This window comes from Gracilinanus agilis, chromosome 1, assembly GCF_016433145.1.
Source record: "Gracilinanus agilis isolate LMUSP501 chromosome 1, AgileGrace, whole genome shotgun sequence".
Taxonomy (NCBI): domain Eukaryota; kingdom Metazoa; phylum Chordata; class Mammalia; order Didelphimorphia; family Didelphidae; genus Gracilinanus; species Gracilinanus agilis.
In genome coordinates this window covers 527,005,432-527,023,809 of record NC_058130.1, presented here as the reverse complement: position 1 = coordinate 527,023,809, position 18,378 = coordinate 527,005,432, and the positions used below count along the sequence as shown (strand labels likewise).

At 33.3% G+C, this 18,378-nt stretch overlaps 1 protein-coding gene across 1 annotated transcript in view; it reads left to right on the top strand.

Annotated features, from left to right (window-relative positions):
* ASXL3 (ASXL transcriptional regulator 3) overlaps nt 1-18,378 on the top strand; it is a 193,268-nt gene that overhangs the window by 69,049 nt on the left and 105,841 nt on the right. The window contains exons 2-3 of the mRNA XM_044658031.1: nt 5,908-6,016; nt 7,161-7,272. Of these exons, the coding sequence (XP_044513966.1) occupies nt 5,908-6,016; nt 7,161-7,272 (221 nt within the window). The remainder of the gene's footprint in view (nt 1-5,907; nt 6,017-7,160; nt 7,273-18,378) is intronic.

Sequence of the window (18,378 nt, the reverse complement as noted above, 5' to 3'; positions counted from 1 at the left end):
GAATGAACTCTATCTACTGGGCCCCTAGAAGAGAAGGGGGCTTACTTTAGGCTACACAGGCTTTTCAGTGGCAGTCAGTTTAAACCTTAATTTTCTGATTCTATCTCAAACACTTTTCCCATTTATCTCTTCATTATCCCTATCTGATTGGGTTTTTGAATAGTGTCCCTAAAGACTTTTGAAAAATTATTATTAAAACCTTAAAATTGAACACAGATATAGCCAACTCAATTTTCTTAGTATTTACATTTAAATTAGTTATTTTAAATGCACAACAAAACTTTTCTGTCACTTCTAAGTCCTCATCAATATTTTTTAATTGTTCATTTTTACTTCTTAATAAATTAAAGAAGAACTCTATTGAGACAGCTGAAAGGTAGAATTTTGTGGTTGTGAGACTTTTGATATTAGAGCCCCTTTGCATTCTTTTTTTTTTTTTTTTTAAACCCTTACTTTCTGTCTTGGAAGGCAGAAGAGTGGTAAGGGCTAGGCAATGGGGGGGGAGGGGGAGTTAAGTGACTTGCCCATGGTCACATAGCTGGGAAGTGTCTGAGGTCAGATTTGAAGCCAGGACCTCCTGTCTCTAGGCCTGGCTCTCGCTCTACTGAGCGACCTAGCTGACCTAGCTGACCTCCCTTTGCATTCTTAAAAAATTATTCAGGACTCCTAAGGGTTTTTGTTTGGGGGGGGGGTTCTTTTGGTATTTATTGTTAGAAATTAAAATGAGTGAATTTCAAAAATGCTCACAAATCATTTGAATTAACAAGCTGTTGCAGGTTAACAAACATTTTAATGAAAAAAATAACAATATTTTGAAAAATGAGAAAATTGACATTGTTTTAAAATACTTTTGAAAATTCTTTAATTTCAAGCTTAATAGGTCACCTAGATTCTCATATTTGCTTTTGCATTCAGTTTGTTGCAATATGAAATTTTGGTTACTGTGTTTAAAAAATTGGTCTCTCAGATATATGTAATTGGAAAAATGAGATGGTAGTTTTAATAGACCAATGACAGTCTTCTTATAAAAATTGACCTCATAGATCCCCTGAAGGGTTCTTAGGGACCTCCAGATCTATACAACACACTTTTGAGAACCTTTGAGATAGCTGATAGAAGATTGGGCTTGGAGTCAGGAAGAAGTGAGTTCAGATGTTGCCTCAGACACTTAATTAGCTATGTCTGTATGGCTTTATGCAAATTACTTAAATCTCTCAATGCTCAGTTTTTTCAACCATATAATGACACACTCAAGGTTTGGACTTTATGGTTTCCAAGGTCCTTTCCACATCCAAATCTATCATCCTGTTACCTAATTCCTAAAACCCACTCTTCATTCTTTCCTGTTTCTGTTGAGGGAATCACCTTACGATCTAAATTCACAATCTCATCTTTGAAATTCCATTTTTCCTCAAACACCCCATATCTATTCATTGTCCTGTTAAGGAAAAAAGTTCTGCCATCACAATTTATCTTTATATTATTCTCTTTCCAATCTCAGCCAAAATTCAGACCTTCTTTACCTTTCACCTAGCATATTGTAGGTTTTTTTTTTAATTATATCTCAGTAACTGGTACTTTAAATGCATATTGAATTGAATCTTTTGTCTTTAGTAAATTGTCTCTAAGGTTTTTAAACATTGGCCAGTATACATGAAATAGTTTCATAAATATTTTCTTAGGGTACTTATGTGACTGTTTCTTGCTGTCAAAGGAAGAGATTCCATTTGAGAATCTTATTTTAGCTGTATTGGATAACATCAAACTATAACATGGAATATTTTATTTCCCCTATTTCTTTTGGACCCTGTACCTGCCAAATCTACTTTTTTTTTTCAGATACTTATCCTCATTTCTTAGTTTAGCAAAGGAAAATGTGGCATATTTTTTCCATTGTGCTCTATTATCTATTATTTCTATGTTCCATTATGAGAATGGAATAGTACAATGGTTTCTACAGGAAAAAAGGATACCTTTGAAACACGTAATTTTGATAAGTTCTCTTACCTCTAAACTTCACCTTTATTTACTCTCTTCCAAGGTCTTGGTGGGGGGGGGCATACATACATATATATATATATATATAAAATATATAGTATCACATACATACACACAAATATATAAATGTATGTATTATATATTTGTATATGTACATAATATACACAGAGAAGGGTTTTGTAGTTTCAAAGATTTTGAAAATTTCTGGAGTAGGAGGATATAATAATCAGTACATAGCTTTGCCATAATGTACTATAAATATGGCAAGTCAGCCAAATTATAAGGCATGGGGGAGAAACAGAGAGGGATAAAACAGATAGAAGAGACAGAATGTCAAAATGGCTCAATATTTTTCAGACTGGAAAATAAGCATTTTTTTCTCACTTTTAATTTTTTTGATAACTTGGGATTTCTCACATTTACTTCATTCATCTTATTAGAAAATATCTTGTATAGTTTATTTTTTTTAATTTTAAACCCTTAACTTCTGTGTATTGACTTATAGGTGGAAGAGTGGTAAGGGTAGGCAATGGGGGTCAAGTGACTTGCCCAGGGTCACACAGCTGGGAAGTGTCTGAAGCCGGATTTGAACCTAGGACCTCCCGTCTCTAGGCCTGGCTCTCAATCCACTGAGCTATCCAGCTGCCCCCTATTTTTCTTAAATAAAATAACATTAATCATAATGAAACTTCCTTAATTCAGATTCCATTATTTCTGAATTTTTTCATTTCATTTCATTATTGGCTTGACTGAAGTTTACTGTTGTTTGAGTAGAAAAAAGTGTTTCCAAAGCAAAATAAATATAACCACTTTTGCCCATTCAAGGGGTTTATCTTTGAGAACAAATTCTTGTCAAACACCTTAAGAGTTAACAATTTGCAATTCAATAATTAATGTTCTAAATCCTGGTAGGTATTTAATTCTTAAAACAAACCCAGCTGAATGACAGATTTTGTTATCTTTTTTCATTTCATAAAGTATTTTGAAGTGATAAAACTTAATCTCTTAAAAATTTTTTATAAAGACTTTTCATTAATTTAGATCCCGACCACTAACTAGTCCTTATTAGTGTTATATTTTGGCACTTAAAATGGAGATGGATGGGAAACTGAAAATGACTGAAATGCAAAAATATGGGCAATATGAAAAATAATTGAGTTTATTCACATTTGCTAAAAAATTTATAATGTAACAATAAAAAATTTAAAACCATTGGAAGCTGCCAACTTTCTTCATACTAAAATAAAACAAAATATAAACAACCTCTTCAGAATGGGGGAGATAGACTTGAAAAAGTGAATAAATGTTCCTTTAATTTTATTAAATCTAGCCCTTCCAAAACAATGGTTTTCAACTTTCTTAGAGTTGTAACAACCTTATCTTTGATATTATAACATCTGAACTCTCAGAGTCCTAAATGCATGTCCCTTTTTCCTGTGTATATGAAGTGGATAAAAATCAGTTTTATTTGGGGAAGTTTTGAGAAATTTGAAATATCCTTTGCTAAATAATTGGCAGCCTCTCTGTGATATGCTTTGAAATTCATATCCCAATGAAATATTTTTCTTAAGAATGTTGCTGATGTCCGTGTTTTATGCGCACGCGCACACACACACACACACACACACACACTCTCTCTCTCTCTCTCTCTCTCTCTCTCTCTCTCTCTCTCTCTCTCTCTCTCTGTATAAGGTATATCAGAGTTTTCTGCTCAGACAAACCATAGATTTATGTCCAGAGTAAGAGTAGCAATAAGATATCTCTTAAATATCCAACTTGAATTTGACACATTGCAAGGGACAGTGAATTTAAGCTATATTTATGTGGTTTTTATTTATTCTGTTTATTTTTTACTCTTCATTTTCATCTATTCTTTTCATTGGTCTTGGGTTAAGTTTCTAAAATTTCTGTTATGACTATAAGTCAAGGTCAAGTGCAACGTATATTAGGTTTTAAAGCAGGTGAATTATTTTATTGAGCCATATTAAAAATAACATCACTGCACCTTGTCATTTTTATATATTGGATTTGGTTCCAATTGTGGTGTTAGTATCTTCCTGCCAACTTCCTACTGAAAACCTGTAATTCTGACAGTTTCACTATATTGAGACTCCAAAAATCTGGCATAATCATTATCGCTAGCTTCAAGTTGTATGCGGTTTTGCCTGAAAGATATAATGAGGGAAAAATTATTTTGTGATGCTAAGTAAAATATTGCATGGCATTCCTTGTCTGGAATTTATCCATTGAAAGAAATTTTAGCGAGACGGCTTCATTTTTAAGTTTGCCCAGGTCCTCTCTAAAATAACCAGCAAATTATCTTTTGATTGAGAAAAAATGATGAAGGTTAAAAACTTGTAGTATGTAGTATATTATGGAGGGGAGCACTACATAAATACAAAGTGTAACTACTATGTAATATGTTTCATTTATTAGTAACTTAATTTGTACTCCTAATGCTGTTTTTTGTATAGTGTTCTTTTGAGATTCAAATGAATTAATGTATGAAAAGCTTTAGCAATAGTCAGTTGCTAGTTTAGTTGTCACCATTATATTATCTTGTCAAGCTCAAATTTTAATGAAATCAGATTAAACTGGGAATAGAAATGATTCTTTCACAAAAAATAATTGTAATGAGTGTCTCAGTATATTGCATATAAACTTTATTAATCAGAATGCAAAGATGCTGTATTAATATCAGATATGTTCCTGTTAGAATAGGTTGAAGCTTTTCCTTTCCAGGCTGTGACCTTCAGAAAGCAGCCTTATTCCTATTGTAGCAAGGTGATAATTTTATTTATAGGTAGCTTTTTAAGTACAGTACCAAGTTGTATTTCCTGACTGACAAGTACAGTTACATGCTTGGGAATCTCAGTAGATCTGGGATTTCTTTTTCCCTCCAGAATATTTTTTAACATAGAGCTTCCAAAGAAAAGTTAAAGGTGCTTCATTATCTGCAATAGTTAGTTTTCAACCCCTCATCTCATTTAATATGTAGAAGGAGGGTGTGAAGCTAATTAGAAAAGATAGTTTGTTAATTCCCTCTCCTGTATCTCCCCCCACCAAAATTGATCTTGTATCATATTCTCCTAAGCATATTCAGGGGAGAATGTGAATGTTAGTCCCTTTTAATATATATATGAAGTACAAATGCATTTTTGAATTTGCATTAAGCTTTTCAAGTGTGTGATTTGATTTAGCTATTTTTACATTTACTATTATATCTGAATGACTTTTTAAAAAATCATTCAATTTAATTCAGACCTCTGCACCTGATAATTTTCCTAGCTGATACTATTAGTATGAGAATCACTAGTTGACTCCCTTCCCAAGATCTTATTTAAAATGTTAGTAACTGAGACTAGACTATCACTAGAAGTTCTAGTTCAAGAATGTGTGCAGACATTAAAACTAGACCATGTGAGAAAATGCTACCTCTCAAGTAACTTAAATATTTGTAATTTCAAATCAGTTCTTCCTTAGTATTTTTTTTTATTATTCTTTTGTTGTCTTTCATCCCATAGGGTACAGCTGCCCCTGAACTTTGTAGTTTTTGATCATTCATGTGCAGCCATCAAATTGTCTGTAACATTTTAAAACTGAGTCTTCATGGTGTTTGTGAAGTAATTTCACATAAATGTTTGGACTTTGGTTTCTTTAGAATGTGATGCTGGTTGCTGTATGAAGAAAAGCATAATTATAATTCACAGACTTTTTGCCTGAAGCCTATAGGACAGATGCATCTGATTAACTTTGGTGAAACTGGCCTGTTATTGTAATGTAGATGTTTTCAGGGTTGGAAGGCTATTTTAAAAGGCATGCATGATTTTTTTTAAAGAGACAGTGAACAGTTTTGCAACAGACATTCTATCTCAGACTGCTTCATTTTTGTAAAATTTTATTTTCTAGTGGGACTTCTCCATTAGCCTGTCTGAATGCAATGCTTCACACCAACACTCGTGTAGGGGATGGGACATTCTTCAAAATCCCTGGAAAATCAGGACTTTATGCTCTTAAAGTAAGTTGGATTCTTCTGCACATTATATCCATTAATTTATGAATACATTTTACTAATTTATCAGAAAATAGAAGAGTGAACAAAATTAGCCTCATGGAGAAGAAAGTAGTGTCATGAGCAGGCAGTGACCCTTAAACCTAATTGTTTTCATGTCTTAGAAAGTAATTGATAATGAGAATGAATTAGCACTTTATTTTTTCAGGGAAAGTGTGTGTTCTTGCTTCTGATTTATGACAAAAAAAATTTAATTGTTCCTTGAATGTGTATTTTTTCAGAATTCTAGGTGAGTAGGTATTGGCTTGTAAGCCACTTATTTCTTGATGAAATGTTATTTATGTAAAGCTATTACAGTTGCATTTTTGAAAATAGGATGACCCAGGGGAAATAGTAGTAATTAAATCTGCAGACTTTATAATAAGAGTGAGGTAATTGAAAAGGGATCACAAGATACCTGAAACTTAATTATTTTAATTCCATTGATTGTCTTTGCCATTAAAAACTGCACTAACTAGAATTCTTTTGACAAAATATTATTGCTTTTTTTTTTGCTTTAGTAGCCTATATTTTTAAAAAGCAAAATCATTGTGACCATAATAAACTCAAAAGGCAAGAATTTTCCTTAAGGGTTGATGTACAGTATTTATAATTTATTATTTTAACAAGATCTTAATTTTTAAAAAAACTCATATAATAGTATACATCTTGACTGTTAGATATTTTCTGACTACCTTACTCTTACCATTATTAGAAATTTTTTGAATGACTGAATTTTTAATAAAGGAGTTTACATATTTGTTTCTCCTTTATAACAACCTGAGCATGTAGCATGTAGTGCAGTTCAGTAACTAAAACTGAAATCTTATATAATTTTTTTCCCCAGAGAATGAGGGATAGTAAAAGGAAAACAAAACAAAAATTCACTCTATGTATTTGTATACTAGGATAGAGGCTGTTGTGTTATAAATTGGTAACCTTTTAATTTTTCAGAAGTCATTATCAGTTGTTACATTTTTTAAAATTTTTCCTCTAATGACTATTACAGATGAAAATAATTAATATTGAAATTCCTATCTTGTGATAATTTACTGTAAATATTTTAAATTGCTAATTTGTATTTTTTCCATTTCTCTCCCTTATGCTATAGAAAGAAGAATCTTCATCCCCAGCTGATGGAACATTGGATTTAGGCTGTGAATCTGAATTAGATGGCACCGAAATGGCTGAAGCAAACAACAGTAATGGAGAAGAAAATGGAGGTAGGTGTGAAGACTTTCAAGATATGTGAACTTGTTCTGTTATGTATTCTACTTGCATACAATTATAATAGTTTGTTGAATATATTTCAAAATGGTATGTATTTAATAAAGGAAATATTTTCTCAATGTCCACTTTCTAGATTAGTGCTTAATATATGTTCATGCAAAATCTTAAGCACTAAAGAGAAGTTGGTGATAGGAGAGAGAGACAGAGAGACAGAGACATCTATATCTATATCTATATCTATATCTATATCTATATCTATATCTACATATATATAGTTTTGAGAAATTCTGTTTTTCCCTGTAGTATAGAAATATATTCTTCTTGTGAGTTGAGGATATGGAATTTCTAGTGGATCAGTTCTAGATGAAAAATAAAAAGGTTCATATTTTACCTCTCATTCTTCTGATTTTCCATGTGACCCTGTACAAATTCAATAACTTAAAGAATTAATGCTTCTTTTTCAAAGACACCTTGTTCTTGGTTGTCTTACTAATATATTAAAATACATCATTTTCAGGATTCAAACTTTTTATTTTAGGAATCATTCTCTATAAAGAATGACTAAAATACTTATGCTTAGAATTCTAAGATAATGTTATAATATTGAAGACTTTTTTGTTAGTTTTTTATGTGTATAATACATGGCATATGTTATTCTTCAGTTGTTTCAGTCATGTCTGACTCTTTATAACTCCATTTATGGTTTTCTTGGCAACGAGAGCAGAGTGGTTTGCCATTTCCTTATCCATTTCATTTTACATATGTGGAAACTGAGGCAAATACAGTTATGTGATTTGCCTGGGGTCAGACAGCTAGTGAATATCTGAGGCTATATTTTAACTCAGGGAGGAGTCTTCCTGACTCCAGGCAGAGTACTCTATTCACTGCCACCCAACTTCCCATAAAGCAAAGCATAAAGTAAATGCTTAACAAATACTTATTGACCACATACTGGAATTTTGTAGAACTGCCCTGCCAGTGATGCCTTACTCAGTCTGCTTTCCCATCAGTAGGTTTTAAAAGGATGATTTGGGAAAGGAACTGTTAGGATAGTTGCCATGACTCTTAATTAAATGTAAAAGCCTCATTTGAGCATTAAAGTGAAGACATTAAATTTTATTAAGTACAACAAAAGACTCTTTGTAGAACCTAAACTAAATGGTTGCTCTCATGCTGGTGTGCTTTTTGTTAGTCTTTATGAGACTCATGATAGTTGACAGGTAGTCCTCTCTGCACCTAACACCATATAAGTTGTCTTAAGTTATTTTGTTACAAGCCTGTAGACATGCTTTATATGTGGAATTTTTATTCCTCTCCCACCTATGATCAAGGTTGGCTGTCACATACCTGAACACTTCAACTATTTCTTCTAGTCACAATCTGGACCAGGATAGACTGCTGTCACATATAATGAGGGAGACAGCAGTGGAATAGATGTATATAGCACTCTCTGATTTCTTGAGTGGTTTAATTGTCACAGTAGGAAATAGATTTTTATGCTAGATGATTTAGTATAAAGTTAGTTTTTGAGGAACCACTCTACTTGAAACTTTTGTCAGAGCCAGTGATGGCATAATGACAAGGATCATGTATTCGGATTTGGAGGCTGTGAGTTCCCATTCCAACTCTGCTATTTTCTCCCTTTGTGATCTTAGGCAATTACCTTTCTAGGATTAATTTTTCTGTATACATTGAAGGGGACTGGGTTAAATGATCTTTAAAGTTGTTTAGAATATTAGATCCTATGTACCCTCTGCCAAAAGTCATCTCTTAATTTCATGTGAAATAAAACATGTACTCATACATAATAGACAAACTGACTAAAACTAGTTTTCCAAGCTTTTTCTTTAGAGTAATCTGCAGGAAATTTTCTTCCCCCCTTGAATTTCTTTTGGGGAGATGGAGAAAGGGAATAGTGCTATCCAGAACAGTAGTTTATTTACTGAAACACTTGTAAACTGTTCCCTTTTTGCTTCTGGCAACAAACCATGTTGCTCCTTTCTGGACAGCTTCCTGTTCATTTAAGCAAATCTTCTTTTGTGTACTGCCTATTGTTACAGCCTTAGGGGGTATTTGCAAAGAAAGGCAGTTGTAGGAAATTGAAGGAATGAGGTAATGATTGGTCCACAGACCTCCAAATGTATAGGCAAGATAGTTGAATTTTAGGATTAAAGAGCCAAAGCTATTATAGAAGGGAACCCCTGCCTGCCTTTTCCAAATCAAGGATTAACATTTCTTTTAAAAGTGGCACTAACAAACTTGACCTAAGGAGCCAGCCCCCTGTAACTTAGTGCATTTTTTCAGCAGAAAATTTCTGCATTTTAGTTCTTTGTGTTTGTCTCAGTGGATAAGATGCATAGAATTGGAATCAGGAGGACATGAGTTTGAATCCTGTCTATAACATGTTTTGGGTACATAAATGAGCACAAAGTTTCTTAAAGTCTTTGAAGTTGAGTTTTCTAATCTGGAAAATGAGGATAATAATATCTAAATCCTGGGAAACAGCTTCCAGGATTTTTCTGAGACTTAAATGAGATTAATGAAAGAATGAATGGTTGAGTGAAAAAGCCTAAAGTAAGTGCTGACTGTATGTCAAGTATTGTGCTAAGTTATGGGGATACAGTATACAAAAAACAAACAAACAAACAAAAAGACAGTCCTTGAAATAAAGGATCTTAAATCTAATAATGTAATTCACTCACTCAGCAGCACTCCTTCCTACTCCACCATCATGTCATCAGGAACCTCAACATCCTAAGAGATTGTTCCAGCTTTGGTACTCACATTCATCAATACTCTAGGTGTACCCTCTGCCCTTTTGATTGAAGGGTATAGTGAAGAAATCTTCCCAAAGCATCCAGTAAGGAGGGTGTCCAGGTCACTCATTCTTCATTTCCCACTGGCTGTATTCATTTGGACTTACTTATCATGCCCTTTTGTTCAATACCTTCCATTCTTCCCCTTTCATCTTCCTTTTGTGGCTTGTCTTCCCCCATTAGATTTAAGTTTCTAGAGGGCCATAACTGTTCTTTTTTTTTTTTTTAATTTCTGTCCCTAATGTTTGGCACACAAAACTTGGTACATAATAGGTTTTTAATAAATGTTATGTTACTCACTAATAATGGAGGACAAAACATATAAAAGAAATAATCTACATTAATCTCTTTGCAAACTTTAAAAATATATCCATTTTCAAGGAGAGAGCTCTGTAAGGAAAAGGGCTATGTCTTATTTAGCATTTGTAAATTACTGTCTAGCATCATGTTTTCTCAGAATCTAGTTGGTACTGAACTATTATTTCTTGGTGAGCTTTAGTAGGCTCTACTAAGTAATAATTTTACTATAAATAGCTACCTAAAGGAATGGTGAAATTATCATTCCAAAATAAACATACAAATATGTGTTGGAAAAAACAAGGGATTGGTATAGCTCAGAAGATCACCATCTGTCACTATACTTTTCTCTTCTTCCCACTCCTTTTATGGAGAAGCAGGGGATGATGCTTGATGTGAAGGCAGAAAGACCTAGGTTCAAACCTTGTCTCTAATACTAGCTAGCTAACCTTGGACAAATTACTGAATTTTAGTTTCTACTTCTATAAAAAGAAGATAATAGTAGCATTTATTTCACAGGATTGTCATGAGGATCAAATAAGAATAGTTATAAGAATTGTTTTATAAATCTTAAAAGTTTCATATACATCTGAACCACTGTTATTATGGGATGAAAGAGAGGGGAGAACTAAAATGAAAAAAAAATACACACATATGCATGTAGTCAGGTGGCTACAATATTTGTTGACATTTTCTGTACCATCAAGGGAACAATGAGGCAGGAGTTTTAAGAAAAGGAAGTAGTTCTGAAGTCTACAAATAGCAAGACCCAAAGTGAGCTCTTAACTGGTTGAGCACAATGCAATTGCCTGGAGCAGGATTATAAAAAAGATACTGCAATTATGTATTTATTCTATTTTGGTTCAGTTTTTCTTTTTTAAAATTGGACATGTTTTTAGGGGGATATTTTCTCAAAGATTTGTTGAAAGAAGTAATTCATTTCCTGTTTGAAGAAACAGTAGGAATACAATCAATCCTAATGTTTACAAGGCACAAAACAGTATTCATTCATTTTTAATCCTCTTTCTAAGCTATCCTGTATATATTTTGCTTAATTCAACTCTTTGGCTCCTCAGCTACCTCTCATGTTAATAAGGATCAGACTCACAATCTAAGGAAATAAACTGTTCAAATTTTACAAGTTAAGCTCCAGAGATCAAAGAGTGATTTAGGTGAATCACTTGATATATCTATGTTGACAACCCATGACCATTTATGTCAATATAAGTATAGATCTATGTCACCCAAAGAAAATGTTCTGAATTTTATAAGCTATTTTGCTCAGAGATTCATGTACGTGAGAGAGCTGTTGGTTGACTATGAACACATCTCAGGAGTTTACTCACACATTTGCTATTTTAAATGGACAACCTACTGTTAATGTGCTTGCATTCAGTATTTTTGCCAATTTTGTTTGATATGTGACCATGTATGAGTAGCATGTTTTTAAACTACGGAATTTACTGTTGACAGGGAAACAAAGGAGTTCTTGGGTTTTTTTGGATCTCATTATGCTTCATATTTAGAAATCAACATCAACTATGCCCTTTATTTTTAAAATGGGGATTCTCGAAGCAATTATAGAGAAACTGGAGAAAGTACAATTTTCATCCAGCACAGATCAAACAGTGGTCTGCTTGTTATTAAGCCTAATAACTTTCAGGGATGAAGCAGTACTGTGGGGGGGGGGGGACGACTTGAGTATTCTAAAGCATTCTTTATTAAAAAGAAGGAAAAAACTGATAAAGAACATATATCCTATTCTTCAGTCTGTAGAACTCTTAGTAAAAATAATGATTCACTCTAAGAATTTAAGAGTTTAAGAATTACTCTTTAGCACTAACTCTCATAACAGGCTCCCGATTTTATACTTTTTGGCAGATTTGTTGTTAACTTAATGAAATGTTATTCATTTGGTTATTTGTTTTCCTTGGCCCAGGAACCTGATTTTTTTTCCTTCTTAGAAATGGAAAAATGCTGTCAGATGGCCTGAAGTGTATGGATAAAGATCTTTGTTGAGATATCAATTACATATGGTTAAGCAGCTTCTCAGGGTGCACAACTGCCTAGAGAAAACTGAAGGTAGCTTTTTCATTCTGGGGCCATCTGGCAGTAGTCAGACTGACATTTCATCAGCTGCAATTCACACACTAGTAGAAGGAAAAGCAAGCAAAGGCCTCCAAGAGTGCAAAAGAAAGTAAGGAGAACTACTTTAAGGTATTATTGTAGTCCATCCTACTGTGATCCGTTTAGATTATATTTCTTCATACTATGAAATAGACCTTTCCTTATTAGATTTTCTATGATTTTCTTTTAAAAAATTTTTCCAATTACATATAAAAATAATTTTAAAAAATAATTTGGAAGTATTTTGAATTCCAAATTCTTTCCCTCCTTCCATCTCTCCCATACCCCTCATTGAGAAGTTAGGCAATTCAATATAGGTTATATGTGTGTAGTCATGCATATGTTTCTGTATTAGTCATGTTGTGAAAGAAAACAGGCAAAAAATTAAAAAAAAAACATGCCATGAAAAAATAAAGTAAAAAATCAAATTTGCTTCAATCTGCATTCAGACTCCATCAGTTTTTTAGCTGAGGATAGATAGCATTTTTTGTAATAAGTCTTTTGGAATTGTCTTAGAATCTCTGAATTGCAAAGAACAGCCAAGTCTTTCACAGAAGGTCACTATGAGATGTTGCTGTTTTTATGCTCAATGTTCTCCTGGTTTTGTTTACTTCACTTTGCATCAATTCATGTAAATCTTTTTAGACTTTTCTGAAAACAACTTGTTTGTCATTTCTTAAAGCATAGTAGTATTTTTTGTATTCCTAGCACTTAGCATAATGCCTGGCACATAGTAGGTGCTAATACATATTTACTGAATTGAATTGAGTGAGGATGGAGAAGTATTGCAAACTATAGGGATTCTAGACAAGAAGGTAAGGAAAGGTCTATCCTTTCCAAGAAATGTGTAGATTAAAGGAGTGATTGTTCCAGAACACATCAGCATCACTTCTTACTCTCATGTCCTTTACTATAATAGGATAATTTTTCTCTGTTCCAAAGAGTTTGCACTCTCTTTTCAATTGTATTAGCTCAATATTCACATTTGCTTTTTACAGGAGAATTAGAAAAGTTCCTTGAATCTGGGAATTATGTTATTTATTGTACTTATAGAAGGTGGAAAACACAGGAATGCTGCCACGTTTTACAAACTAAAAATAATCTTTATTAAGAGATAAAAGACTTCTTTCTATATATTCTTGTTCCTATTCTCCCCCTCTCCTTTATTGCAACCTACAATTTCCACTAGGTTAATATATTTATGGTGTGTCTCATTATATAGTTATGTTTGTAATGGGCGCATGGACATCTTTTCACTCTGGCCTGGGTCACCTTATTCCATCTTGCTCTCACATTGGCAGATCTAGGATCTCAGGGAAGCAGTACTGTTTTTTGGTTTCACTCACTTTCCTAGGATCCTCTGGTCTCAGCTTGACACAAGCTTGTCCCTTAGTAAGTTAAGTTCAATATCAGAACAAAATGAGTTGGTCATTCAACAGTCAGTAAGGGAGATTTATTTATCTGTAGCCAGAGGGAATTCAGTAAAGAGAGGTTCTGAGTCTGAGATCCCATCATTATTCATTAGCAAAGTATATGAGGGCCCCACCAGCTCCCTGGACTGCTTGGTTCTCTGGCATTGAGAAAAGTGACTTCCTTTGAGCCAAACCAGTCTCTAGGCATATCTCAATACCTTTTAAGGAAAACCTAGCCTAATTTGCACAGGAGAGGGTTTGGATATCACTCCTATCACTCTCCACCTCTTAATGGCAAGATCCTTAAGTAGTGGATCTTCCACCACTTAAATGAGGTTAGGACTAATAATGATCAACCCCAACTTACTATTGTTCATGAATTCCAATAGAGGCAGCACTCAAGGAGGAAGAGAAAAACTAGAAGAGAAACAACAAAGTAAAACAAGCAATGACACAGTTCTTTAAAGGAGAGTCTCAGAAAGGACTGAGCCCCAAGTTTAAAAGATCAGGGCCATGTGGTAGATGATACCAAATATTTTCAGTTCACAGTGAGTTCATGTAAAAAGTTGAATGTCTTACCCTCACTCTCCTCTCCTAGCCCCACTCTTAGCAAAGCATCTTGCCTCTTAACTTTACTGAGAAAATCAAGGTCTTTCCCAGCAAAGGCACCAAATGTTACAGTTTCAAATAACTTCCTTGTTGTATACAGAAATTTAAGGGAGGGATAGCTTTGTGAAGTAATATTCTAAACCAGAGGTTTCAAACTTGCCAGCAGTCTACCAAAGGCTTGAATGAAACTAGACCCAGATTAAGATTATAATTGAGAAATGTTTAACAAAACAAATAAAAATACTATACAACAATAGATTTTGTGGTTTTAAAAATCAATATGCAATCTGTAGGGATCTCTTTCTGTTTGAGTTTAACATTATTGCCCTGAAACTTATTTTTCTTAATTCATCTTCACAAAACCCATTAGAGAAAGGCTAGGGCTGGGGGATACAAAGATAAAAAATAAATCTCTTAAGGAACTTAAATTTTACTTGGAGGAGGGGAAAATACATACATATATATGTGCATGTGTATATATGTATATGTATATGTATGTATGTAGATATAAAACATAAACTGCAAAATAGAAATGAAGGCATAACAAAGTAATTTAATGAGGGACAGAACTAGGGGAATAAGTCTTAAGTGGCATCTAAAAGTGGTTGCATTTTTAAGGAAGGTAGGTAATTTATGGATATACTAAGGATGTTCCAGATATTAGATACTAGCTTCATAAAGGAGGAGATGTAAGGTATAGAATGTGTCTATGGGATTGGATTGCAAACCAATTTGTCTAGTATGAAGAATAGAGGAAGAGAAATGATAAGTAATTAAATGCACTCTATCTTGGTCATACCAGTACTTGCCATCGACATTTTTCTGACCTTTGGAACCACTCTGGTTTCAACTCATATTCTCCAAGAGTGACATTTGGTTCTTGTGTTGTGTTGTGTGTGTGTGTGTGTGTGTGTGTGTGTGTGTGTGCATGTGTGTGTGTGTGTTTTGTTTTTGTTTGTTTGTTTGTTTTTTCAAGTAAGGGAAGATTAAAATTTTTCCAAAGAGACTTTTGCTAATAAAATGAGCAAAGCATAAAATTTAAGAGTTTATAAAAATATTTTCCAAGATGATAATATTCTCCCTCCACATTCATTGGCATAACTTAAAGGGTCTACTTTGTAACATTCTTTTTCCTATAGGAGGACCCTGATTGAGGATGACCTTTTCCTTAGTTGTAGTTATCCCTTGCATAGTTGAACAGAATCTTAAGAGTTGAAAAGGAAGTTCCATCCTTGAAACAGAAGCCAGGTAGCTCAATCTAGATATAAACAAGTATCCCTTCTTTACCATTTACAAATGGTCAGAAGACTTCTTATGAGGGAAATTCTACTGCCTTTTGACTCTCACACCAGGGGAAAGGCACTGATAATAATGGTTTGTGTATGGAACTGCCTTCATTAACAACCTAATATAATGGAAAAGAATACTGTATTTGGATTACCTTTATGACTCTCTTGCCTCTCTGTATCCTCACTACCTAGCAGATTGCTAAGCACATAGTAGGTACTTAATAAACATTTATTAATTGATTTTGACTATTAGGCAAGTTACTTTAATCCTTCTGATTTCTGTGTCTTCATTTGTAAAAAAGGAGTTAATTAATCCTTTACAGCTCTAAATCTGATCCAATGTTTCTCTCAGAATTGTCTATAAAAACAAGTAAACATTTCTTAATGTTTGCATTGTGTGCCAGGCATTATGCTTAGTAACAGGGACACAAAGAAAAGCCAAAAAGAAACAAAAGGGAACAAATTCATTATTGGGAGAATAGTAGTTTAATGTTCAAAGATGCATCTGGTGATAGGAAGTGTGTTCAAGTAAACAGAGATCTGGACTCAATTAGGAGAGACTTGGGTACCAGTCCTTCCTCAGATACTTTCTAGCTATGTGACCATGGGCAGGTCATTTCATGTCACTCAATGTTCTTATCTGAAAAATGGGAATCGAAGTAATAATGCCACTTTTATTTGCAAAATGCTTTGCACACAAAATGTCATTTGCTACCACAGGGTTATTATGAGAACCAAATGAGATAGATAGTATAAATAAATTCTTTGTAAACATTAAAGCATAATATAAATGCAGATGTCACCACCCATTTTCTATCCCATACTGATCTCTAATAACTTTCTATAAACTCATCTTGCAAATTTTTAATAACAGAAAATTTCCACAGGGATACAGGATGTGGTGGAAGTACCCTAACCATTTGCCTTTACCAAAACTTACAACCCAAGTTATTTCAGATAGTACTAATAATTATTAATTAGTTCTGGGGGCAGTACTGTGAGTGTCTATGAGGGAGGTCTTTATTGCTGTTTTTGCCTGCCCAAATGATTTAGGGTGATATTGTATAGGAATTTCAGTGAGCAACCAAGGTCCTAGTGCTGTCCTGTCCTTATTCCCCTTGGCCCACCCACAATCCATTTCTTAAATCAACCACTCTTAAGTTTTAAGTTGAGATATCTTTTTTTTTAGTGAAATTTTCAAAACCACTCAAATTGGACTTTTCCTCTAAAAATAGTTAAGTTAGAGATTGATATCTATAGTTCCTGGCATATTGTTCCACTTCCCTCTGTGGTGCACAGGAAACTTTGTGGCTTGGGCACCAATTTTCCTCAATTAATCTTGGGATATGAGGCTTTTTTGACTCGAGAAAATATGGCTACTTTCCATCTTTTAAAAAAATAATTTTATTTTGTAGCATGGTTCTTTACCACAACCCACATTCTGTCATGAAGAATTTCCTAATTTTCTGTCTCTCTTCTAGCCAAAATAATTTAAAATAAATAACATAGAAATTTAATTTTTTTATTAAAAGTTTTTCTTTTAAAATTTAAGCTTAAAGGATATAAAATGTTAATTTAATAAGTTAAAATGTGACTTTGAAGGTGAGTTAGATAAGATATATTTGAAAAATGAAATTTTAAAAAATATTTAGTTTTTTCCTTAAAGAAGTATATCTTGAAATCTCTTTGTAATGTCAAAACCTGTTCTAAAAAATTATGAGATTTTAATAAACATCATTACTCTTCTTCAGTCATCAGTAATGCCTCTTTTCTTCTTAATTGTTGTGAGTGAAAACATCAAGATAAAGAAGAAAACATAACAATATTTTCTGCAAAATTAGATTTTGTTGTTTAGCAAAATTTAAGTCTGAGTGTGTCATAGATCTTTTTGCCATTGGTGAAGCTTATGAACTTGAAATAATATTTTTAAGTAAATAAATTAAAATATATGGGATTTTAAAGGAAATTATCGTGTTGGGACCTAAGTGGTACAGTGAATAGAGTACTGGACCTGGAGTTAGGAAAATTTAAATCTAGACTCAGAGACACTTCTTTGCTATGTGACCCTGGGCAAGTCACCTAAAAACCTATACCTCATTTTCTTTTGGGGGATAATATTAGTAGTATTTTATTTTTTATGTTTGCTGTGAAGATAAATGGTGATAATGTTTATAATCAGCCTTTTTGGACCTTAAAGAGATTTTTTTAACCCACAAAAATGTTTGCTATTTTTTTCTTTTGGTTTCATTCAGTTTCATTTGTATCCAACTTTTTGTGACCCTATTTGAGGTTTTCTTGACAGATATTGAAGTAGTTTGCCATTTCCTTCTCTAACTCCATTTACATATGAAGAAACTGAAGCAAACAGGGGTAAATGACTTGTCCAGAGTCACACAACTAGTGTCTGGGACTAGATTTGAACTCAGATTCTTCTGATTCCAACCAGACACAGCTGTCTATCCACTCTGCTACCTAGCTGCCCTATATAAATGTTAGCCATTGTTATTATTGAAATGTCATTTCAATTATATTTTTTAAAAGTTATCATT